Raw genomic sequence first — 19612 nt, forward strand, 5'->3', positions numbered from 1 at the left:
AAAAAGTTAGCCAGGCCTAGTAGCACACATCTATAGTCCTAGCTACTCAGGAGACTGAGGCAGGAGGATCTCTTGAGCCCAGGAGTTTGAGGCTGCAGTTAGCCATGATTGCATCAATGCACTCCAGCCTGAGTGACAGAGTGAGACCCAGTCTCAAAATAAATAAATAAATAAAATAAATAAAACAAAAACACTCTAAAATTCCTATTATATTACTTATCATGTTATTTTCATTAGTCTGCACATAGCTCCGTCTCCTCTACTCAGCTACCTATTCCTTTAGGTAAGGTATGTGTTCATCTTTGTACCCTTGTTTCTAATACAATGACGGGCATATAAAAGTGCTTAATAAAGTTGTTGATGTATAACAACAATAAATGTAGAAAAAACAGTGGTCTTTATGTATAAGAAAAGATTGTCCATACTTTGAGAGGTTACGGTTTAAATTATAGAAGAGAAAATTCAAATGAAGAGAAAGTAAGTGGCATCTAAGAAGTGAATTTAAAATACTTTGTAAACATCCTGGGAACAAATGCAAAAGAGCAATGTGCTGCATGAGAGAAAATAGGAACTGTGGGCTTCCCTTCATAGTTCTTCATCTTCCAGTATGCAAACCTGGGCTTTTTCACACAGTAATTTTATGGTCCTAAGAGCAGCAAAAGGATCATCCTTAATGTGCAAACACTTTTGAATCTCTGCAGTCATCATATTTGCTACTGTCCCATGAGCCAAAAAAGTCATATAGCCAAGCTCAGAGTGAGTTTAGGAGCATACTCTCAAAAGGCCTGGATACAGGGAGACAAACACATTGGGACCCCAGCTGCAATCCATTTATAATAGAAAGGTAAGGATTTCCAATAATAGCCTCTACTAATTCCATATCCGGTGGTTCCAGTTGTGCAAAACCTAAAACCCCGATATAACTGCATGCATACATGCACACACACACAGACACATATAAACAAATCTAGAAAATATATAAAAATGCATTAATAATGCTTAATATATGCTTCTGTATTTTTAAAAGATTTTAACTATGTTTGTTTTCTTGTATTGCGTGTATATCTTGTTATTCAGCAAAAACATCTGAAAGATAATAAAATGTGATTATGGATGAGGTTTCACCTTTTGTGCTTTTTATGTTTCTTCTGTATTTTCCATGTTTTCTACAAAGCATATGCACTCTTTTATAATCAGTCAAATATGTGTGTGTGTGTGTGTGTGTGTGTGTGTGTGTGTGTCAACTACACTTTAAAAATGAATGGAGTTAGGCCACTGAAGTACTTCTCCATTTGGTTTTTCTTTATTATGACACCAGGAAGAAACAGCTGAAAAGTTGAGTTGATAACAAATTCTAAAAAATTTTTTTTTACTCCATTTACAAACTTTGTTTTGAAGTGTGCCACTGTCACTGGTTGCCTGTTTGGTTTCTTTTCAGACGCCCTGCTGGCATTGAAGAGGAGTCTCTTTTATTTGTCTGGTCAGAAGGAGCCCTTGAATTTACGGATGAAGGAGACACCCTGAGGCCTTTCACGCTCTACGAATATCGGGTCAGAGCCTGTAACTCCAAGGGTTCAGTGGAGAGTCTGTGGTCATTAACACGAACTCTGGAAGCCCCACCTCAAGATTTTCCAGCTCCTTGGGCTCAAGCCACCGGTGCTCATTCAGTTCTGTTGAATTGGACAAAGCCAGAATCTCCCAATGGCATTATCTCCCATTACCGTGTGGTCTACCAGGAGAGACCCGACGAGCCAACATTTAACAGCCCTACCGTGCATGCTTTCACAGTGATGGTAAGACCCTTAAAAAAATAACAGACATGCAGATTATCTGGTGAATATGTTGAAATTAATTTTCTTATCCAACTTCTCATTTTTCTTCACTTAGGGCTTAAATATATGAAAATCTTTCACATGTGAAAAGTTGCAATGTAGTCATGGGGATAAGATACTGAACTGAGTATGAGGAGTATTAGAGACCAGTTTGTAGACCACAACTAATTTTGATTACCTCAAAACCAATAAGTAAATTTTATTTATTCATAAAATTGCCTGATTTCCATTTTCCATATTTACTAAATGGGAATAATTTTTTTTTTTTTTTGAGACAGACTCTCATTCTGTCACCCAGGCTGGAGTGGCGTGGCGTGGTCTCAGCTCACCGCAGCCTCTGCCTCCTGGGTTCAAGCAATTCTCCTGCCTCAGCCTCCTGAGTAGCTGGGATTACAGGTGCCCACCACTGCCCAGCTAATTTTTGTATTTTTAGTAGAGAGGAGGTTTCACCATGTTGGCCAGGCTAGTCTCGAACTCCTGACCTCAAGTGATCTGCCTGCCTCAGCCTCCCAAAGTTCTGAGATTACAGGCGTGAGCCATTGCACCTGGCCTAAATGGAAATAATTTAGTCTTGATTTCCATTTTCCATCTCTACTAAATGGGAATAATGTAATGCTTTCCTCCATACCTCACAGAGATGAGGTTCAGATGAAATTAGACAGAATATTTAATTTTCTACTTCCCCAACAAGCTAGTAATATATATAGCTATATATATATGTATGTGTATATATATGTATATGTATATATGTATGTGTGTATATATGTATGTGTATATATGTGTGTATGTATGTGTGTATGTATGTATTTATATATATTTAAATATACATACACACACACAAAGTTGCATGCACTATGGCTTACTGGTGATTTTTTTCAGGGATGGCCTCCTCTGGCCCATAGAACAACTTAATTGAGTTCACCTGAACACCTAGTATCTCCTGAGTGCTTTCTTTATGTCCAGCATAGCCTCATGGTCTATGGAAGACACAGAAACAGGATGGTCCTTGTCACAGGGAGTGTTCTGTTTTACAATATTGCAGAGATGAGAATTGCACATAAGGGGAAAAGAATGAGAAGCAGTTGAGTACAGCCTATAATGTCCACTACACTGAGACTTAGATCCCAAACTCCACTATCTGCTAGCTTTAAAACACAGTACAAGAGAGAGTAACATCATATACCAAGTGTTAGGCAAGAAATGCTCTGGGAGATCAACTCTCAAACTGAAGATGCTTCATGGATAAGATTAAATTTTGTGGTCTTGGGACTGAAATACAAATATGTGCCAAGACCTTATTAAATATGGAAAACCCTCAATAAAAACAAATAAACAGACAAACTAAAGCATTTAAAAAAAAAACTATGTTTCTATGCTTTAAATCCTGGAAGGCCAATTTACATGAAGGTTATCTTATGGAGGATAACATTAATCAAAATATTTAAATTACAGTGAGCAAATATATTTTCATAAAACTCCAGAAGAGCCCTTTTAAATTAATGTTTAAAGTACAATGTTTTCCCACTGTCCTCATGTTTAATTTTCTCATATGACTAAAAAATAAGCAATGTGTAAATGAAAGGATAATTGTTTTATCTTCATTTTTATCTGTTTCAGAATTCGTACTATATTTTTATTAGATAGTAAATTATATACTAAAGTCTTTTATATTACGTCTTCTAGTTCCTATATGGTAAGCACTAGAGGCAGTGTTCTTAAGTGTAAAAGATATTTTTTAGTGGATATGTGATCCAGGAGGAAGTTGGTTACTTCACTCCATATCCTTCAAACTCATGTTCTAAACTTTCACCATTAAAGTAAAACGTTTATGAATATACTGAAACACCCTTGTTAAGAGCTTTCTGAATGAGGCACCTTAATTTAAATATGCTTTTATTGAAGGCACCAGGATTGCAATGATTAAACCTCTGATCTGTTAAAATACAACTTTCAGGGGTATGAGCCTAATAATCATTTAGTCTCCCGAAACAGTTCTATTGGAATTCCCTTGTGGAATACCCTATAAGTCATCCCTTCATAACCAGCTTCATTTTAAAACACAAGATTTAAAGTATATGATGAATCCGTGAACTCTGTTCTTTATTTAATCTTCTAGGCTCTATTTTTATCACACTAAAAAGCTTCTGAAAAAGAGGCAAGTGTATGGCCCCAAGCTTTAAGCGGCACAGGGCTCTTTGCACATGCGCCCTCCCTGACGTGGCTTTCATTTTGACAGTCCAGTACTGGTGCGCTTTTCTATTTTTCCAAAGACTTTTTTTCTTGCAATGTCGAATAGAATAGCCAGAATAATTTTAAAAACAATACTTCTGTGTCCTATTTTTGAATGTGTATGTGTGTATTCAAAGTGGCCTCCCAAAACCTAAATCTTTGGCTCTTAGAATTTCAAGAGAAGGCTTCATTAGATACACCAAGAAAGGTCCCACCTGATCTTTTCAAGCAAACAAGGACATCTTCCACAAAGCAATCTGGGCAAGTGTTCAGACCTTCTGGCCACTGGACCACGTTTTCAGGACGTCAGGGCCACTATGACTCTTTATGATCTGACAGCTTTGAAGGAAGTCACCAGGAAAATGAACTAGTGTTTTCGTGTTTCACTTATTCCTACAGTCCCTGTGTAGGAGATTGTGTTCAATATTTTTGTTTAAAAGATATCTAGGCCAGACGCAGTGGCTCATGCCTGTGATCCCAGCACTTTGGGAAGCTGAGGCGGGCAGATCACAAGGTCAGGAGTTCAAGACCAGCCTGGTCAACATGGTGAAACCTTGTCTGTACTAAAAACACTATTTTTAGTATTTTTACTATTTGAGAGGCTGAGGCAGGAGAATTGCTTGGAGGCAGGAGAATTGCTTGAACCCAGGAGGCCGAGGTTGCAGTGAGCCAAGATCGTGCCACCACACTCCAACCTGGGCAACAGAGCAAGACTCCGTCTCAAAAAAAAAGTAAAGGAAGTTCTATTACTTATCCAGTGTTCTATACTCCTCACCGTCACAGAAGAGTGTTTCTTTTATCTCAGACAAATCCTTCCTCCTATAATTTAAGTCTATCTCCCTTTGTTCAGAGTAGCATGACTTCTCCATAATAGCACAAAGGGGCTTCAGGGTCCAAAAAATTATTGACAATTCAATCTGATTTGGCAAATAGTCATTGGGTACTATATTCAATATGTCAATATTGAATACCAAACTTAACTATGTTGTTGAAGTCTGCTATGAGACTTGGCCCTTGAGCAGAGCAGAGACTGTGAGGAAAAATGAGTGATTCATTCTCAGGCACAGGCTATTACTGTTGGGCATTTTGGGTTTTTAAGCTTCTTGCAGCTGCGTTTCTGCTGCCCATGTTTAGAAGACCCCATTTCATTTTTATTTTTGTATAAACTTAATGGGTCCAAGTGAAGTTTTGTTACTTGGATATATTGTGTAGCAGTGAAATCTGGGCTTTTAGTGTAACCGTCGCACAAATAACGTACATTGTACCCATCAAGTCATTTCTCATCCCTTACCCCACTCCCTCCCTCCCACCCTTCCGAGTCTCCAGTGTCTATTATTCCACACCGTATGTCCACGTGTATATATTATGTAGTCCTACTTATAAGTGAGAACGTGCGGTATTTGACTTTCTGTGTCTGAGTTATTTCATGAGGATAATGGCCTCTAGTTCCATCCATGTTGCTACAAAAGACACAATTTCATTCTTTTTTATGGCTGAGTAGTATTCTACAGTGTGTGTTTGTGTGTGTGTGTGTGTATCACATTCTATATATATTCATATATATAATTACATTCTATGGTATGTAAAATTATTCCTATTTAGTAAATATGGAAAGTGGAAATGGAAATCAGGAGATATATAGATATAGATATAGATATCACATTCTGTTTATGCTATCATCCATTGATGAACACTTAGGTTGATTCAATAGCTTTGCTTTTCTGAATAGTGCTGTAATAAACATATGAATGCAGGTGTCTTTTTTAATATAATGATTTATTTTCCTTTGGGTAGATGCCCGGTAGTGAGACTGCTGGATTGAACAGTAATTCTACTTTTAGTTCTTTGAGAAATCTCTATATTGTTGTATATTGAGAAATCTCTACAGGGGTTGTAGAAGACTCCATTTTAAATCGCATCCCAAGTACTTTCCTAGATCTACTTACTATTTATCTAATTTCTGCACCAGCTAAACAACTTTTCTGTCTTCTTTCCTTTCTGTGCCTGCTATAGGAAATTTTTCAAGTTTTTGTTTATTGGCCACTCTGGCTAAAATTCTTCAGGGCAAAGGAACTACAGTGCCTTCTCCATTAATGAGGCATAGAGTCCATCCCCACAACTGTAGGATTGCAGTTCAGTCCACAGACTTGCAAGAGGTACTGCTAATGCATTAGTCCCTTGTTTATTAAGATCTCATCTCTGCCCAAGGGGCCATCAATAAATTGCCTATGTTTTGGTGCCATCACTAGCTTGCCCCAAGGTCCCCCCAGAGTTGTTTATAGACAGGTGGATGTTGCTGAGAGAGCCACATAAAACAGGTGCAATGGAGGCATGAATTCTGCTTGTGGTGGCAGTGGATGGAGAACTGGCAGTGGGGGCCCTCCGTGGGGGTGAGAAGCGTATGTGTTGGCAGGAACAGCAGCAGCGGCAGCAGCAGCAGAGGCAGCAGGAGCAGAGAAATGGAAAGAGTGTGGGTTTTAATGCATCACTAGCTGCTCTCCCAACCTCGTGAAAAGTTTCACCTCCCTACTCATCTCTATGTAGGTCTTTCTAAGGAAGAAAGAGGGAGATCAAGATTCTTGGGGTCTCTTTAGACCAATACCTTCCATTATTGAAAACAGCTTTAATTAGAAGGCCTTAAACTCCCTTCCCAATTAGCTCTGTGATGAATTGTGCAGTGTCAGGAAAGAAACTGTATTTAGCCTTGCTTGGCATGCAGGAGTTCCATGGTGGTATTTACAGGGAACACTCCTGGCAAGGTTGGCGATATTGCTACCACCATTTGGGTTTGTTTGCTTTTTCTCACTGGCATCTGCCATTGTGCTGGCAGAAATAAATCTGAGAATTTGGGATTTTAAAGAAAAAGGTGGTTTACCTATTATCTGTGCCCTAACTATATCCTTGCTTGTTCCATGGGGTTATAAAACGTCAAGCCCAGATCATGCATTTGCCCAGTATCCTAAAAGATAAATAGTACTTCACTCTGTGTAGAATCAAGCATAAGGTGCTGAGAAATAAGCAAATTATATGGGTCACTAAAAATTGGCTTCCAATCTGGGAATAAAATCCAGAATTACTAATTCTAGTTTCTAGATTCTAGTTGCCAGGCTTCCTTTCCCAATGTCAAGGAGGAGGTAGTCAAAATTTCCTCAAGGGTTTGTTTCCTGTATCTTTACCATTAAGTAGATATTTGGCAAAAATAATAATAATAACAATAAAATAGATATTTCACAATTGCCATGTTATGAAGAGTATGTGTGTAAATTGATAAATTTATTTTTAATCCCATTTTCATTTTGGCTTAGATAACATAAAATATTACTGCTCTTTACATATGATCTTAAATTAGTTTCAGCCCTTTTTAATTTGATGATTCTTAGCCTTTTCTCCCCAGACACATTTATTAGACAACAGAAATACTCTGGGAGATGTAGCTTTCTAAAAGGACTCCTTTGGTGACTATCTTTCTAATGTGAAGAAAAATTCAGTAATAAAAATAATTATCATATTTCCTGTGTCAGTTCTATAAACCGAGATTTTCACATTTTATAATAAGAAATAACTGTGTCATTCTTTTATATAAAAGATACAAAACATGGGTGAGTAAATATCACACAAAACAATGAATATTTGTTGGCATAACCCTTTTTTTTTTTTTTTTTTAAAGAGACAGGGTCTTGCTCTGTCGCAGGCTGCAGTGCAGTGGCACCATCATAGCTCACTGCAGCCTTGATGTCCTGCACTCAAGTGATCCTCCCTCCTCAGCCTCCCAAGTAGCTGGGACTACAGGTGCATGCCACTATGCCCAGCTAATTTTTTAAATTTTTTGTAGAGATTGTGTCTCACTAAATTGCCCCAGCTGGTCTCAAATTCCCGGCCTCAAGAGATCCTCCTGCTGCGGCGTCCCAAAGTGTTGGAATTACAGGCTTGAGCCACTGACCATGGCAGAACTTTTTAGTTGTGATGATATTTTTGCTTTAATATTAACTTCTCATTTACTTGCCTTACATAATCTTTAGCCCTTTTGTCTAATTTGGGCCAGACAAATTAGACTTTCAGACAAATATGTATTTGTCTGAACATTTTCAGACAAATACGTATTTGTCTGAACATTTTCAGACAAATACGTATTTGTCTGAAAGTCATAAATATATATCAAGAATCTACCTTTTGCTCAACATTATTGGGGATGAAAACCATGTAAGTCTTTTGAAATTTATATAATTACATCTTTGAAAGAGCCATATTTTTCTCCAACCACTTTATCCCAGCAAGCTCCATTAGGACTCCCTTGTTCACCCATCAAGTAACATCTAAGGCAGGTCCCGTGATTTTCCAGTCACTTTTCAGTGACAAGGATCAACGCAACTGGTGATTAAGATTCATTTCAGGTGTTTTTTATTTATTTATTTTTATTATACTTTAAGTTTTAGGGTACATGTGCACAACGTGCAGGTTAGTTACATACATATACATGTGCCATGCTGGTGTGCTGCACCCATTAACTCGTCATTTAACATGAGGTATATCTCCTAATGCTATCCCTCCCCCCTTCCCCCACCCCACAACAGTCCCCAGAGTGTGATGTTTCCCTTCCTGTGTCCATGTGTTCTCATTGTTCAATTCCCACCTATGAGTGAGAACATGTGGTGTTTGGTTTTTTGTCCTTGCGATAGTTTACTGAGAATGATGATTTCCAGTTTCATCCATGTCCCTACAAAGGACATGAACTCATCCTTTTTTATGGCTGCATAGTATTCCATGGTGTATATGTGCCACATTTTCTTAATCCAGTCTATCATTGTTGGACATTTGGGTTGGTTCCAAGTCTTTGCTATTGTGAATAGTGCCTCAATAAACATACGTGTGCATGTGTCTTTATAGCAGCATGATTTATAGTCCTTTGGGTATATACCCAGTAATGGGATGGCTGGGTCAAATGGTATTTCTAGTTCAAGATCCCTGAGGAATCGCCACACTGACTTTCACAATGGTTGAACTAGTTTACAGTCCCACCAACAGTGTAAAAGTGTTCCTATTTCTCCACATCCTCTCCAGCACCTGTCGTTTCCTGACTTTTTAATGATTGCCATTCTAACTGGTGTGAGATGGTATCTCATTGTGGTTTTGATTTGCATTTCTCTGATGGCCAGTGATGATGAGCATTTTTTCATGTGTCTTTTGTCTGCATAAATGTCTTCTTTTGAGAAGTGTCTGTTCATATCCTTCGCCCACTTTTTGATGGGGCTGTTTGTTTTTTTCTTGTAAATTTGTTGGAGTTCATAGTAGATTCTGAATATTAGCCCTTTGTCAGATGAGTAGGTTGCGAAAATTTTCTCCCATTTTGTAGGTTGCCTGTTCACTCTGATGGTAGTTTCTTTTGCTGTACAGAAACTCTTTAGTTTAATTAGATCCCATTTGTCAATTTTGGCTTTTGTTGCCATTGCTTTTGGTGTTTTAGACATGAAGTCCTTGCCCATGTCTGTGTCCTGAATGGTAATGCCTAGGTTTTCTTCTAGGGTTTTTATGGTTTTCGGTCTAATGTTTAAGTCTTTAATCCATCTTGAATTAATTTTTGTATAAGGTGTAAGGAAGAAATCCAGTTTCAGCTTTCTACATATGGCTAGCCAGTTTTCCCAGCACCATTTATTAAATAGGGAATCCCTTCCCCATTGCTTGTTTTTCTCAGGTTTGTCAAAGATCAGATAGTTGTAGATATGCGGCATTATTTCTGAGGGCTCTGTTCTGTTCCATTGGTCTATATCTCTGTTTTGGTACCAGTACCATGCTGTTTTGGTTACTGTAGCCTTGTAGTATAGTTTGAAGTCAGGTAGCGTGATGCCTCCAGCTTTGTTCTTTTGGCTTAGGATTGACTTGGCGATGCGGGCTCTTTTTTGGTTCCATATGAACTTTCAAGTAGTTTTTTCCAATTCTGTGAAGAAAGTCATTGGTAGCTTGATGGGGATGGCATTGAATCTATAAATTACCTTGGGCAGTATGGCCATTTTCACGATATTGATTCTTCCTACCCATGAGCATGGAATGTTCTTCCATTTGTTTGTATCCTCTTTTATTTCATTGAGCAGTGGTTTGTAGTTCTCCTTGAAGAGGTCCTTCACGTCCCTTGTAAGTTGGATTCCTAAGTATTTTATTCTCTTTGAAGCAATTGTGAATGGGAGTTCACTCATGATTTGGCTCTCTGTCTGTATGAAATGAAGGCAGAAATAAAGATGTTCTTTGAAACCAACGAGTACAAAGACACAACATACCAGAATCTCTGGGACACATTCAAAGCAGTGTTTAGAGGGAAATTTATGGCACTAGATGCCCACAAGAGAAAGCAGGAAAGATCCAAAATTGACACCCTAACATCACAATTAAAAGAACTAGAAAAGCAAGAGCAAACACATTCAAAAGCTAGCAGAAGGCAAGAAATAACTAAAATCAGAGCAGAATTGAAGGAAATAGAGACCAAAAAAACCCTTCAAAAAATTAATGAATCCAGGAGCTGGTTTTTTGAAAGGATCAACAAAATTGATAGACCACTAGCAAGACTAATAAAGAAAAAAGGAGAGAAGAATCAAATAGACGCAATAAAAAATGATAAAGGGGATATCACCACCGATCCCACAGAAATACAAACTACCATCAGAGAATACTACAAACACCTCTACGCAAATAAACCAGAAAATCTAAAAGAAATGGATAAATTCCTCGACACATACACCTTCGCAAGACTAAACCAGGAAGAAGTTGTATCTCTGAATAGACCAATAACAGGATCTGAAATTGTGGCAATAATCAATAGCTTACCAACCAAAAAGAGTCCAGGACCAGATGGATTCACAGCCGAATTCTACCAGAGGTACAAGGAGGAACTGGTACCATTCCTTCTGAAACTATTCTAATCAATAGGAAAAGAGGGAATCCTCCCTAACTCATTTTATGAGGCCAGCATCATCCTGATACCAAAGCCGGGCAGAGACACAACCAAAAAAGAGAATTTTAGACCAATATCCTTGATGAACATTGATGCAAAAATCCTCAATAAAATACTGGCAAACCGAATCCAGCAGCACATCAAAAAGCTTATCCACCATGATTAAGTGGGCTTCATCCCTGGGATGCGAGGCTGGTTGAATATATGCAAATCAATAAATGTAATCCAGCATATAAACAGAACCAAAGACAAAAACCACATGATTATCTCAATAGATGCAGAAAAGGCCTTTGACAAAATTCAACAAACCCCCATGCTAAAAACTCTCAATAAATTAGGTATTGATGGGACGCATCTCAAAATAATAAGAGCTATCTATGACAAACCCACAGCCAATATCATACTGAATGGGCAAAAACTGGAAGCATTCCCTTTGAAAACTGGCACAAGACAGGGATGCCCTCTCTCACCACTCCTATTCAACATAGTGTTGGAAGTTCTGGCCAGGGCAATTAGGCAGGAGAAGGAAATAAAGGGTATTCAATTAGGAAAAGAGGAAGTCAAATTGTCCCTCTTTGCAGACGACATGATTGTATATCTAGAAAACCCCATTGTCTCAGCCCAAAATCTCCTTAAGCTGATAAGCAACTTCAGCAAAGTCTCAGGATACAAAATCAATGTACAAAAATCAGGTGTTTTTTAAAAACTTCAGTCTAGGCCGGGGGCGGTGGCTCATGCCTGTAATCTCAGCACTTTGGGAGGCCAAGGTGGGTGGATTACCTGAGGTCAGGCGTTCGAGACCAGCCTGGGCAACGTGGTGAAATCCTGTCTCTAGTAAAAATACAAAAATTAGCCAAGCGTGGTGGCTGGTGCCTGTAATTCCAGCTACTCCGGAGACTGAGGCAGGGGAATTGCTTGGACCCGGGAGGCGGAGGCTCCAGACAGCCGAGATTGCACCGTTGCATTCCAGCCTGGGTGACAGAGCAAGACCCTGTCTCAAACAACAACAACAACAACAAAAACTCCAGTCTAAATTAAAACCTGATATGTGCTTAAGGATCTACAGTGGGGAAAGAGGGTGTGGTCATTTTCCTCTTTCTTCAGTTCCCTCTTCTCTTATTTATTTCCCCAGGATCATGGCATGAAAAGAAAGAATTAGACAAAAGGAACAGAGCTTTACTCAATAATATTGTTCTAATTAATCTTCTATTAATTTTGAGAGGGCAGATGCCTCATGGGATTTTCTCTGTGCGTTATATCGGGGTCCCCATAGGAAATTCCATGTCTCATAGTCCACTGATGCAGGCAATACACTCTCTGGCTAATTTCTTACTATTTGCTATTGTCTAAGAGGTCCACCCTACAACCTTTTTTTGCCTCTGGGGGCCCTTCTCCCAAGCAGGCAGCCAATATCAAGTCCTATCACGTTGGCAAAACTCATTCCTTTCTTGGCACCCACTAGGACTGCAGAAAACTTTGGTTCCACCAAATAATGAAGGTACAGCTTGTCCAGTACTGTATTCTCTGCTTGACCTATCATGCTGGATGAGACCTAGCCAGTCTCCCAACTTTGGAATTCATTGACTAAGACACAGGTGTTAGCTTCTGTGTTAGCCTATTATCCCAAAACTATGGCATCACTTAAGGATTTCAGAAGACCCTTCCCACTCTAGTCATTGCATCAAAATTGTCCTATGAGTTTCATCAGTGCAGTAGGAAGCCTCTTGCCAAGACCAGACTGTTCATCTCACTTTTCTTGCAACACCCCCAATTTCTTCAAGAGCTTCTCTTGGATATTCCTTGCATGCCTTGAAAGGGGAGTGTGGAGAAATCCTCTTCCCTCCCTGAAGTGGGAAAGATATAACCAAAGTCTCTTTCTTCTCCATTGAATCCCCTTCTTTAATTTTTTTTTATGAACTTGGATCTTCTCATATAGGTTGTCTACACAGATCTTCATAGGAAGATGGAGCTTGAAGTCTGTTTTTTCCGTAAGTCCTGCAGTGATATGTCTAGCTGTTCCAGTAGAGTTACTTACCACCTATTTTTCTAAAGTATACTCATTATTCTCCAATACAGTTCTGTTTCACATCCTATTATATAACTAAATGGCCCTATCATCTTTCTAGTTGCACAAGCCAGATCATTTTTGAGTCCTCTCTCTTCCTTACTTCCATATCAATTCTTCACTAAGTGCTATTGATTCTATTTCCAAACCATATCTTAAATCCTTCCACTTGAAGACAACATTAGGATCTTCACACATGTTAATACCTTCTCCTGGAATGATGGCTCATTCTCCTATAATTCATCTGTCCTCATTCTTACTCATGAAGTCTGAACTAAAATGTTACTTATCTCATAGGGCTTCTGCAATGACTAATAAATTAATGCATATGCAAAGTACTGTAAAGGGCAATATAAATAGACTATAAACCTTTAGCAGTCCTTCTATTTGAAAAAACAGAGACTGGAATAAATTAGCAAATGTAGATAAGGTTCTGGTTTGTCTAGGCAACTGTACTAATTTGGTCATGAGTGAAAAACCTTATGTTTTATACATTTTAAGTGTTCCTCACCTTGCAATAAATTTCTGAGCTTGCAAATTTACATGTTTCCTGATAGCACATTGTTAATTTCCCTGTAATTTTCCAAATACTGGATTAGTTTCTATTTCCTTTCCAAACTGCCTGAAGCAAGAACATGCTTTTTTTTTTTTTTTTTTTTGTCTCCTGAGGTTTATTACGGTCTTATCCCTGGCCCCCCTGCCCCAACAACATCACATACCTGCCAGTCTGAGAGTCCTCCTCAGGAGATTTCCACCCTATATGTAGTTCTGTTTACCTGCCATGACACTCTTAGGACCCTACCCTTTCCCTTAGATCTGGGATTGTATCAGCAGAACATCATGAGGTATTTTAGTCACACACACACACACACACACACACACTCTCACACTTCTCAAATCATACAAATGGAGTCTGCCAAATTGGCATCTACCTACTTCCCCTATGCCAAATAGTAGTTTATCAGTACATGAGGGACAGTTAGTTGGTGGGGAGACTGTTTGACCTGTGAGTCAAGTATGTTGCTATTTTCTGGCCTTTAACCAACTTATAAGGAAACCGTCTTTAGACACCTAAGATTCCTGTGGAGCCTTGTCAAAAATGTGTGTGAAAGTAAAATGAACTAGTCCACATACTAACAGGCCCAGGCCATAAATTCAGAATATATGCCATTTAGCAGAGACAGCAAGCTGTAAATGGCAGTGAAGGGCAGAAGCTAATTGAACTACTCTGCTGTTGTCACAAATGGAAAGTAGCCACTACCTGAGACAAGATGGCTGCCCCTGAAGTACCCCATTACAGCCAAGAGATCATATCCTTAGCTCTGCAAGGGCTTACGGGTGAGGGGGAAATCATACACAGATGACCAATTTTTTTATGGTTCACAGCTGATCAAAGTGAAATTCAGCAGCTGTTCAGGACAAGTGACCACTGTAACGGCTGTAATATAACCTACTAAATAGAGAGGGAATTGCATTAGAGCAAGAGGTTAGCTGTGATTATCGGCAGGTGAGTGCTTTATTGAAGTTGAAAGACATTAACATTGATAGAGTAATTATTTCAACTTGAAAGTAATTACCTTGATGGGTGATAACTTCTCTAGTGTTCCCAGATTTGATTGGGCCAAACAATTGTGAGCTCCTGAAGCCTAGAAAAATATTACAACAATACTGTGATTTTTAAATTACTGAAACCACTGTTAGAATATTCTAATTATGCCAAACAGTGAAAAGATTTTGCCTTACACAAGCTAGTGACCTCTCATGTAGAGAGAGACATTTGCTTTTTAATCCAAATGCAATGACCCACACCCACCACCTGTGAATACATATGTGATGGGTTTGCAAATGAATCTTTTTATCTCAATATAATTTTAAGGTGAAACATCTTGTTGCTGTGCCTGGGTAATACTAAGCTAGAACTGCTGACATTTTCAGTCATATCTATGGACTGGAAGTCTCCAGAATGGCAACTATCTTCTATCTTTGTCACAGAGGGTTTAAATTTGTATAAATTAAATATTTTGATAATGACTACACATAAATTAGAATTTCTGGATGCCACGTACTTTGGATCCCAAATTTCAGATATTATCTAGTTACATAATTCAGTTGTTTAAATAACTTTCTCGCCTGATGTTATGCAACTCCACTACAAACACTCCATTGTCAGGGTATTTTCCGTTTATCTACACCGGACATCAGCAAACAAAATTACAGTTGAAAACCTGGGCTATTGCTTCTCTGTAGTCTCATGAATATATGAAAATTACAAGTTATTTGCAATTGAGGACCAAGACACATCAAATCTAATTCAGTGATCAAGACCAAGAAATACGGGGCTCTTCCATTAATCAGTTTTTCACCGTATTTCTCTTTTGAGAATCTACTTGGTCCAGAAGCTATAACAGATACAAACAAACAAGAAATAGTCTTTTCTCTCTGAAACTCATCGTGTATTTGGAGAAACAATAAGAAAAGAGACAAAATACAATGTAATAAGCAATCATTTTGCCATGCATGGTATTGATTGTACTTATAAATAGTTACAAGAACCTAGGAGGACTCTAGCCCATACTCCTGATTCCAAACCCAGCACTCATTCTATAGAACCACAAACCATTGACAGAAAAAACACAGGCATCATGATTCTTAGTCATGTTGTCAGAAAAGATGAATGTGACATCACCTTAAAGTTCCTGGATGATTCCGTAGACCTTTCTATCATCTTGGCAGGGTTTGATCAGATGATCAGCCAATGAATGACTATCTTTTTGGCAGCACTTCCCAGGAGTTTTTTCTAATCAAAATCTCAGACTTTCCTAGGGACAAAACAGGTTTCTACTTGTTGTCTAAGAGCCAATAAGGAATGTTTTACCAAGCAGTTAATGGGTTTCTTTCATCTCCCCATCTCGGCTCTGAATTCCCCTCCATAGACAAAGTCTTTGGGTCTCTCTTTCAGAAATTACCGTAGGGTAGAAATCTCTGCCAAGCCAGAAGACATTTGCCCACTGAAAAGTAATGTAACTGGCTTGAATTTGGTAAAAGAGTGAAGGTTTGAGACAAAAACATACCACTTGGGAAAGTGATAAAAATTTATGAATTGAATTGTAAATCTTGCCATTAAGCCAACCAAAGAGTAACAAAATCTGACCAATCTGACAGCACATCAGAGTTCTTAGCACAGCAGGCTCACCATGTGTCATATACAGCCAGGCTAAAGATTGTATTAAGGACCCCCTTAGGTACTCTGAATTTAAAATAAGTGTAATAACTCATTTTTAAACATTTTATATGATACTTGAAATATTAAATATTCACATTACAAAATCAGAGAGTTTTAATCCATTCAAAAGGGTGCGTTGTCTAACACTGAAAGATAATGGTCATGTCTAGATAGTAAAATTACAGTATATTTTTAACGGATGTAAATGTTACTTTTTGACAAGACACAAGTAATGAATTTTATCGTACAAGTTCCTATTGGGTGATTATGATACAGAGTTTTATTTTTGCTAAAGCAATTACTAATGTCACGGCTGGATACCTGTGCCCATTAGTGGCTGGTTCTGTGTTTTTTTAGGATGGTTATTGATCTCTTGCTGAGCTGAGATTCAGATTTTATGCCAGATAGCTTGATTAATGGGTTGGTTTCTATAAGTGGACTGAATGGGGATAGAAAGCAGGGGCAGCCTGCTCTGCCAACCCCAAATCCGTCAAGACGCATAGCTCATTATGAAACAGTTATCAAGGATACATGAAAAATTAATTGGGCTCAGTTTGATTCTGAAAAGAATCGGCTTTCTACTTGGCGGGCCCCACCCCCCGCCCACTCTTTCCAGATGTTGTGCACCAGCCCCTAGAGAAACAGCAAAGGGAGATGTATTAATACGTTGTATTGATTAGATCAAGACCCCTGACAGTTATTTGTAGAGATACCATCTGGCTGCTGTTCGAATTCCTTCACCAAAAACAGGACGTGACATGTTATTAATCTCAACTCTCTAAGTATAGACAGTTGCCTTTTCTGCTAAACCACATTTTACCATTCCGTAGGAGATGGAGGCAGACCTGAAGGGTGCAGAAATTAAGGTTATTACACAAATTGAGCCATATGGTCCAAATATTTCAGCAAGAAAATTGCCAGGCAATAAAAATTGCTCCTGCCTTCCTAATGGTGTAAATTACAGTTTAACCATGGCTCTAATGATGTCCTTCTGCCGCGCTTAACTACTGTTACATGAAGGACATTGTTTTAAAAATATAAAAAACAAGTAAATGCCAGCAGCGTGTTTTACAATCTGTTAGTGTGTCATTAAGAACACTGTCAGAATTACATAAACATAATGGCAGGCAACCCAGCATACAAAGGAACTCGTATGGAAATAGAAAGTGTCTTGAAAACTCTCTTCATTATCTCTGGAATGTCAAGAGCACCGTCCCCTCTGGAAGTTTTCCAGGGAGAAAAGACCTGTCCATCTAGTGCTTTATTCTAATTCTCATGTGTGTCCCAACAGCAGTGTTTTCTAAATCAAGTGTCACAACCCATAGTGAGACTAAGTACACATCTGGTACCACAACCCTGTCCATATACAAAAAATGAAGCAGACAAGGTGAGGAGAGAGCTAATGAATTCTAAACAAAATGATAGAAGTTGACCTTTTGAAGTATTTTTGTTTTTGGGGAAGAGAGTTAAGACTCCACTATCTTCCTTGATGATGACATCAAGAATTAAAAGTATAATTTCTATCCTCAGCAAACTAACCTGGGAACAGAAAACCAAATACTGCATGTTCTCACTTGTAAGTGGGAGCTGAACAATGAGAACACATGGACACAGGGAGGGGAACAACCCACACTGGGGCCTATTAGCGGGGTGAGGGGAGGAAGAGCATTAGGATAAGTAGCTAATGCATGTGGGGCTTAATACCTAGGTGATGGGTTAATAGGTGCAGCAAACCACCATGGCACACATTTACCTATGTAACAAGTCCGCACATCCTGCATGTGCATCCTGGAACTTTAATTTAAATTTTAAAAGTATAATTTCTGTCATCCCTATTTGGGGCACGATATTAAGAGGAAACTTACTTAAGATAATCAAAAATCTTTGGGAATTACAATAAAGACCATTAATATTTGAGTAAGACTTGAACCCTTCAAATATTTTTAGACCTGTTACACGAAAAACACCTTGGCACTTAAAAATTCCATGTAGGGTCATATCGATGTTTTATTCTCTAAAACTGTACAATTCTCCAACTTTTTGGTCTTCTAAGATGTTATAAACGCAGTTTGTTAAAGTAAAAGTCCAGATAAAAGTTGGTAGAAAAATTTGAAGGAAAAACTACTTTTAATTCCCAGTGGAGAGTTGCCTTATCTTTAAGCCCTTTTTTCTTCTCCATTTCCCCAAAGGGAGAAAGACCAGGATATAATTTGCCCTTTAAACTAAAAAAGAAAAAAGAGAGGGAAAAAACCTAGGAAACCAAAAAATTATTCTTTTTGCTTGCATGCATTAAAATTAATGAGAACCCATTAAGTTATTTCCTCATGGCACAAAGGGAAGGGCTAGCAATCTATTGACTAGAGCATCTTCTGCCTGGGAAGCTCTTCCCCAGGTGTCCCCATGGTTGGCTCCCACACTTTCTTCTTCTGGTCTTAAGTGAAAAGTTACTACCACTAAAGCCTTACCTGGCCTACTCAGCTACAATTTCACTCCCCTCTCACTCACACACACTTTCTATTTCTCTTCTCTATTTTTCTCTTTAATATTTAGCTTTTATTTCTGGTTTCTTGCTAACCTATAATCATATTTCAGAAATTGTTTTTCAAATGCTTTGTTATGCTTCTTATTTCACCTAAAAGGAAATCTGTATGTTCACAGCTAAATCAAACTGAGAAAGCATCGTTTGTATGTTTCAATTTCAATTTATAAGCTGACAACTTCCACGTAAAACATATTGTGGGCATTTTACACATGCCATCTTATTTCACCTCAATAACCAATCTGTGGAGTATTATTACCTAAATTTATTAATGAGGAAATGGAAACTCAGAGAGGTTAAGTAACATACCCAAGGTCACACAGCTAGCTGCAGAGTCAGGATTGCAGCTCTCTCAGCTTCTAAAGCCTTTTCTTTCCATTACCCAGTATTGCTTCTTGAGTTTCAGCCTAGAGGAACAAGATGTTATTTATGAAAAGCTAAACATCAATGAAAGCCACAAATTACAGTTCAATAGGACAAATAGATGCCACAGAGCTTGATATGATTCATTGCCTGGTATAAATATAGAAAACAATTGATAAAAGATTCAAAGAATTAAAAGATCACTTGGACTGGAAAAGTTCAGAGAAGGCCTTTGGGAGAGGTCTGTGCTTTGAACAATGGATGAAATTCAAATAGAAGAAAAGTAGAACAGACATCACCTTATTCAGGCAAAGAAACAGAAGCCTGGTTTTGAAACATCTGATAGCAAGTCTCTGCTTCAGGAGGTCACATGGGGAACATTTTTCCAATATGCCCGCATCAATTGGGCTGATATTAAAAC

General features: G+C 38.4%; 1 protein-coding gene across 1 annotated transcript in view; it reads left to right on the plus strand.

Annotated features, from left to right (window-relative positions):
* Positions 1-19612, plus strand: part of USH2A (usherin) — an 827758-nt gene that overhangs the window by 722574 nt on the left and 85572 nt on the right. Inside the window, exon 62 of the mRNA XM_024239307.3 lies at positions 1439-1793. Coding sequence (XP_024095075.2) covers positions 1439-1793 — 355 coding nt within the window. The remainder of the gene's footprint in view (positions 1-1438; positions 1794-19612) is intronic.

Source organism: Pongo abelii, chromosome 1 (genome assembly GCF_028885655.2).
Source record: "Pongo abelii isolate AG06213 chromosome 1, NHGRI_mPonAbe1-v2.0_pri, whole genome shotgun sequence".
NCBI lineage: Eukaryota > Metazoa > Chordata > Mammalia > Primates > Hominidae > Pongo > Pongo abelii.